At 55.3% G+C, this 7,157-nt stretch overlaps 1 protein-coding gene across 1 annotated transcript in view; it reads right to left on the bottom strand.

Moving 5' to 3' along the window:
- HMCN2 (hemicentin 2) overlaps positions 1-372 on the bottom strand; it is a 143,174-nt gene extending 142,802 nt beyond the window's left edge. The window contains exon 1 of the mRNA XM_049630227.1: positions 58-372. Within this exon, the coding sequence (XP_049486184.1) occupies positions 58-316 (259 nt within the window). The 5' untranslated portion in view covers positions 317-372. The remainder of the gene's footprint in view (positions 1-57) is intronic.
- Between the last annotated feature and the right edge of the window lie 6,785 nt (positions 373-7,157).

The raw sequence follows: 7,157 nt of genomic DNA, 5'->3' as shown, positions 1-7,157 counted from the left end.
GGGTGAGCGCCCACGACCGGGCGCCCGCGGCGCGAAGGGGGTCCGCGGGGGCGCTACCTGGGTCGTGGAAGGGCACCAGCGCGTAGTTGGCGATGGCCTGGCTGCGGCGGCTCAGGCTGCTCTCCAGGATGCGCGAGGCGCCGTCGAGCACCTGCATCAGGTCGTCCCACATGGAGCCGGTGACATCGAAGACGACGGCCAGGGTGGCGTCCCCCGTGGGGAGGGGCAGCGCCGGCCCGGGCTCGCCGGCCACCGCCGCCACCGCGGAGACCGCCAGCAGCAGCAGCAGCCGCCGCCGGAGCGGCGCCCGGGGCATCGCGTGCGGGGCCGGGGCGGCCGGCGGCCGCGGCGGTGGAGGCGCGAGTGTCGCTGGGCGAGCGCGACCGTCCCGGGGGCACCCAGCGGCCGCGGCGCGCGGCTGAGGCTGCGGCGCGGCGTCTCCCTCCGTCGGGGCCGGTGCGTGCGGCACGCGGGCTCACGCCGGGTCCCCCTGCTGGGAGCCCGAGGCGGGTCCTAGAGCCCACCCCGTTCAGGGTCACGGCCCGCCTCCTCCGCTCCCCCCCCCCCCCCGTGACTCAAATTTTCCCGGCCCCGCCGTTCACCAGTCCAGACCCGAGGTTAGCGGAGGACGCGGGGCGGACGGCAGAAGGGAGCTGGGGCCGCCGCCAAGGCGACGAGGGATGGGGACGCGCGGGGAAGCCGCGGACACCTGCGCTTCCCGCCGAAGGCGCGCCCCGCTGTGGGGGTGGAAGAGGGAGGGGCGACGCGACCGCCGGCCCAGAGGCTTGGCCACAGGGGGCCTTGGCTTTGTTGCTGTCCCCACCCATCCCCCTAAACCACCCCCCCTTCCCCAACACACGCCGACACTGCAAGGCCTTTTCTTTCCGCAGAGGTCCTCGCTTCCCAACGGTTGCAATTATTACCGTTATCATCAAGCCCCCTGAGTTGAGCCCCTACTGTGTGCTAAGCGTTTTTACATAGTTATTACTCCCTCCAGCGCTCGCTACAACCCTGGAGGGAAACCACGAACACAACCCCATTTTACAGATGAGCAAACTGACGTTCGCGGTCCGCTGCAAACAGGCGAAGTCAGATCTGCCGAAGTCAGTCAGCTCTCAGATACCGAAGACAGGGATAGAAGCCGTATCTGGAAAGATTCCAGAGCCCCTGGGCTCTGCTGCCTCCCCTAAGTGTTGTAAGACTTCCTCCAGAGGAAGAGGGTCGCCCCTCTGTGATCTCCTGGCCTGTTTCTACACCTCTCTCCCCACTGGCTCTGAGCACCTTGAGAGCAGGGTTGTGTCTGGTTCCCCCAGTGAGCCCCCAGTTCCCAGCCCAGTCTCTGGCACAGGGTGGGACTCACCACATGCTGCCCGAATAGATAAGGGAGAGACAGTGAGCCTCTACCTGGTTTTGAGAGCCATGTGAGAGAGAGCAGCTCGTCCCCACCCGGTCCCTCTGCCGAGAGAACTTACAGGGACAGGCAGCTGCCTAGACAGAGCTAAGGGCTCTGGGTCTGTGATTGGTTGTTGGGATGGGGGGAGGGGGGCATTCTCCAGCCCCTGCCCCTTCAGAGCCTCAACCAGGAGAAAGTCCCCTTCAATCTCAGCTCATAGCCCACCTCTGAGGCTGCCTCAGTGCCCTTGCTGTGTGACCCCACAGTCTGCCCCCCTCGTCCTAGCACAGCCCACACTATCACCAGGGCCATGTCCGTAGATCTGTCCCTTCCCCCCCACTGGCTGTGAGCTCTGTGGCAGCAGAGATCCAGTGCCTGGCACACGACAGGTGCCCAAGGAAGGTCTGCCCCATGAATGGGTCAGTGGGGATCAGAGAGGCCTGGTAGCTGGGCATTGGTAACGGTGGGCGGCAGAGGGGAGGCGTCCCTGGGTGTCCTCGGGGACTCACTTCTAGACCAGGGCCTTGGTGGGAGCCAAGTGCCCCGTGAGAGTCTACCTCCCCGCCGCTCTCACGGAAGGTTGTGTCACCTGCACTTCCGAACGCGGGCTCTTTAAATCTCCGTGATTGGCCCCAGAGCCTGGGCAGGGCTGGGCCAGCTGTTGGAGAGAGAAGAGAGGCCCCAGCTGTTGGAGAGAGAAGAGAGGCCCCAAAGGCGAACAGGAGCCAGGATCAGGCAGGGCTCACGGACGGTGACATCTCAGGCACAGTGCAGGGAACGTTTGGGGACAAACAACTCCTCGAGTCATTGACCCCATAGACATTGGCTGAGCCTGAGCCGGGCGTCAGGCACTCTGCTAGGCACTGGTGGGGGAGGGGGGACACACAGATGCAGAAGACACGCTTCCTACCCTGGGGAGAAGAGACAAGTAAACAAATAATTCTAAGTCAATGACATAAGTGCTAATAAAGGAATTACCAAGAGCTCTGGGAGCTCAGAGGAAGGAGTGGCTGAGCCTAAGGGGTCACAGGAGGCCGCAGAGTGAGCCTGAGAAGCCTTTCAGAACAAGAGGGGAAGGGCATTGGAGGAGAAGGAACAGCATGTGCAAAGACAGCGAGTCGCGAGTCACCCACGGCTAGCCCAGTGTGACCGAAAGGTGACGGCAGAGGAGGCGGGCGAAGGCCAGATCCTGAAGGACCTTAATCGGTTTGTGAAGAGTGTGGGATTCCTCCGAAGGCACACGGGGGAGCCACTGAAGAGTGTCAGGGAGGGAAGCAACTGAATCCAATTTGCATTTCAGAAAGGTCACAGCGGGCAGAAGTTCAGAGGGTCGAACTTGCAGGCACCAAGAAGCCATAAACCTACTCCCCAAGGACGTAAGAGCAGAGCTGACCCCAGAGAAAACAAGATGCGTCGCCTTGGGCGGATCCCAAAGGCTTGTGGGATCATGGATTTGAGTCCTGAAATGGCTTTGTGAACTTGACCACGGCCCTCCCCCTCTCTGGCCCTTGGTTTCCCCATCCGTAGAATTAGTTGAGGGGGAGGGGGGCTAACGGGAGGACCCCCTATGGTTCTTGCATCCTCGCCATTCTAGAACCGCCTCCAGGAGCCCCTAGGAGGCACAGGAAGGATTCGAAAGACGTTCGAAAGACCGTCTCCGCTCCTGGAGACAAAGTCTCCCCACTTGCCATGGAAGAGAGCCTTGGGCAGGTGCCCGTCGCTCCGTCCAGGTATGCTGCCCCAAGCATGGGCCTCTCCAGATGCTCAGTGCTGACCAAGATTGTAACTGTGGTCCCCCAAGGGGGCAAGGCCCCAGGACCGAGCAAGAGAGCAGAAGGCCCAGAGAAAACGACCCAGCCTTATCAATCAATTTCCATCCCAACCTTCCAGGCCACCTGGGAGCCCACATTTTTGAACTGGCGATAATCCGCATTTTTCCCCTATTTCCAGAAGGAGCGGTCCCGGAGGAGTTCTTTGTTTCCTAACATACCACATGTTTGCTGTGGAGAACACCGTGGGCCTGGCCCATCCAGGAAACATGCACTGTTATTGTTCACCCCACCGCCCTCAGCCTTGGCTTGGAAATCCAGTCCCGTCCACTGTGTCTACACTGGGGAACCAAGACCAGATGGGTGGCTGGATCAGAACCCAGGGCTCTGGACACTTGGCCAAAGAAAAGCGGCCCCTCCCTACCAGTGGGCCTTCCTTATGTCCCATGCCCTAAATGTACCGTATTGTGACCCCATTAGATTCTCTGATTTTCACAAGCACCTCTCGCCTCGTCCCACCCAGCCCTCTTCCTGAGGGACTCTGCCCCGTCCCTCGGGTGGAGGGCATTTGGCCAACCCTTACTGAGTGCCAGGCACTCTGCGGAGATCACTTCCTCATTAGATCCCCTCTAACAACGGCTAAGGTCAATATTTACTCTTCCCGTGACCGATGAGGTAACTGAGGCTCGGAGAGGTGAAGTCCTGCATCCAGGCTGGATTTTGCATCACAGCTGCCTTCCTCCAGAGCCTGTGATCCGCCCCACCCCTGCACGCTGCCTCTGAAACGTGGGGGTGCCTCGTACAGGGCTCCCAGCAAGCAAAACTTCTAGAACTAACGTGGAGTCTGGAGCACGGCTCCTCGGGCCGGACTTGGCCTCAGGTTTCAGACACTTAGCGCCTGTGTAATGCTGAAGAATACTAGCCTACCCATCCATAATTAGCCAAACTGCCTGGGCAAAATGAGATTCGAGAGAAAACCACCATGTAGGTAAACAGGTGCGGTTGGCCATCGCTCTGTGGACACGCGCCCAGGGCCTGAGAAGTGGAAACAGTCTCAAAGCCTTGTTTTCTCTCTTCTGGGGAGGAATTAAAGAATGAAGGGAGGGCCCTGGAGGACAAGGCTAGCAGGGAGTCCGAGCTACTGAGGAGAAGGAGGAGGCAGGAAGTTAGAATCTGCATGACTGCCAAGGGCTCCAATCACTTGAGTGATTTACTGCCGAATCCGGTCCTTCTAGGGAACCGGCCTCCAAGTCACATGTACCGTAAAGAATGGTTTGAGACTGTCCCAAGAAATACTTGAGCAGCTCAAGAGACACAGGAACCCTTGCCCATCCCCATGTTTTCAAGAACAAATAATTAGATGAGCTAAACCAGAGCCAAGAGCTCTAAGACTTGCTCCCAGCCACCCAGACCCCTGGACGGAGCTCATGTGCCACCGAGCCCCAGATGCTGTCATCAGGGCAGAAAGAGCCTGCCTCATTGGCAGCTCACTGTGCTGGATGCTAAGCTGTGTTGTCATTTAAGGCCATGTTGTCACCTTTGTCATTGTCATCAGTGGCTGGCAAGAATGTCCAGAATGAGTTGAGGTTTCTTGTCCATCCCTTTTATTTTTGTGTCCCCTCTCTCCATCCCTATCTATCGTCTATCTATCTATCTACCTCATAATTTAAAATTCCATTGAACTGTTTCATACATTGTGACACACACTGTTGACTTCTTACCCTAAAGTCTTTCCCTCCTTCTTCCTGGAAAGCCTGGCTTTACACACACACACACACACACACACACACACAGACACACACACACACACAGAGCCCATCAGCTTTCTGATTCACGTTTCTACCCTTCTTCCATGTGACTTGTGGAAAAGTGACCCTTTCCTCCCTCCAGGGGAAACCTGATGGGATAGGTCACCCCTGCGGTCTCACTCTGGGGAGGGATATTTGATGCAGTTCTGGCCAATGAGACTTAAAGGAACATGTGCTGGGGTCTCCCCAGAGTCAGAGGACTTACACACCTGACTTGCAGTCTTATTCTAAAACAACAGTGATGAAAACGCTGTAATAGAGGCAAAAAGAAAGGGGACAAGGCCAAGAGGATGGAAAAAGAGAGCCTAGAAATAGATCCACACATATATGGGCAATTGATGTTTGACAGAGGTGCCCTCGGAGACAGGAAAGTCTTTTTCAGCTAATGGTCTTAGGACGACAACTGGATAGCTGCCTGGAATTACAATGAACCTGGATCCCTACCTCACACCATACGCAAAAGCTAATTTGAAATGATTCCTAGGCTGAAGTGTAAAAGCTAAACTATAAGTCTCCTGGAAAAAGAACCACAAGGAAGAAAGAGCCCTTCTTCTTCCACTTGATATCGTGTCTGTCTAGGACTCCTGGAACTTTGCAGCCTGACACCATGAGGAAGCCAGCCTGACGAGAAGAGAGCTTGGGAGCCGCCCGTGTGTGGCTTTATCATCATGCGCAATAATGCACTTCCTTCTTGGTTAAGGCACTTGCCTTGCATTCTCTGTTACTTGCAGCCAAAAGCATCCTCACGGAGACATGCCCGTCCTCTTGATTTTCCTTCATATGGTATACAACTTGATACAACTGTTTCTACTCAGGCGGCAAACAAACTAAGAACACTGATCGTCATGACTAGTTTAAGGGAATATCAAACAATTTTTCTATATCTACGTTTCTTCTCATGCATTGCCTTTGGCCTCCAACCCTTGGGGCAGGTGCTAACTTACCCTGAGGAAAGAGCTGCAGAAAAGCGACCCACAAGAACATGTCCCCAAAGCACAGAGACCACATGTGACTCTGTTTCATTCAGAGCCCCAAGCCCTATACAGCACCTAGCGGAGCTCAATAAATGTTGTGCGGATGGATGGACAGATGAACAAAAGTCCAAGCCCTTTCCCATGCTGTGTTATAAACCCACAAGCTTTACCGGGACAATTAAATTCCATAAACCGTATCCTTGTTCCTTAACCAATTCTCCCTAATTTACACTCTCCCATTACTGGAACAATCCCCCCCAGATGTTTGAAGAATGTGATCAGAATTGGACAGGCTTCTGGTGGGGACAGGGTCATTAAAGAGCGATGCCCCCAAATCAGGACCCTTCCTGTCACAGCTGCGGCTCTCCTCCTGTCATCGAAGGGCTCACCATTAGCACCGCTTCCGTGTTACATGGCAAAGGTGAAGGAATTTGCTCCAGAAGGCCCCTGAGATACAGCGCTTGGCTCAGATAAGATGACCCTCGCCCTTTCTCGTCGGTTTATTAGCTTGGATTGTTCAGCAGACCGGCTCTTGTCGACCAGGAGATTCTGAGAGCCTGCCCCCCAGGTAATGGAAGGGAAGCATGACAGCCACGAAAAATCACGGCAAAACATTTAAAGACGCCGGGTCAGGAAAAGCAGGGCGTAAGGGTGTAAGGTGGGGCAGCCGCTGTGGAAGCTTGGCATTTCCTCAAAAGATTAAACGTGGAATTGCACTGTGGTCCAGAAATTCCACTCCTAGGCAGAGACCCCAAAGAATTGAAAACAGGTGCACAAACACGAGGTTGTCCACCCATGTTCATAACAGCATTACTCACAACAGCCGACAGGTGGACACAATCCAAACGTCCATCAGAGATGAACAGATCCACAGAGTTTGGGCTAGCCAAACAACAGAATGTTATCCAGCAATAAGAAGAAATTACCCATGTTTGCCAGAGCACGGATGAACCGTAAAAACATTATGCTAAGTAAAAGAAGTCGGACACGAAAGGCCACGGGTTGTATGTTTCCATTCATATGGAATCACCTAAGTAGAATCTGGAAATACCCAGAATATGAAATAGGCAAATCTTTAGAGACATAAAGCAGATGAGTGGGGGCCGGGGGTAGGAGTGGGTGAGGAGCGAGTGTCCCGCAGGTATGGGGTTTCCTTCGGGGTGATGAAAATATCCTGGAACTAAATGGAATTGATGATTGCATACATAACATT

The sequence above is a fragment of the Panthera uncia genome, chromosome D4 (genome assembly GCF_023721935.1).
Source record: "Panthera uncia isolate 11264 chromosome D4, Puncia_PCG_1.0, whole genome shotgun sequence".
Classification (NCBI taxonomy): domain Eukaryota; kingdom Metazoa; phylum Chordata; class Mammalia; order Carnivora; family Felidae; genus Panthera; species Panthera uncia.
This window is presented reverse-complemented; position numbering and strand designations above follow the sequence as displayed.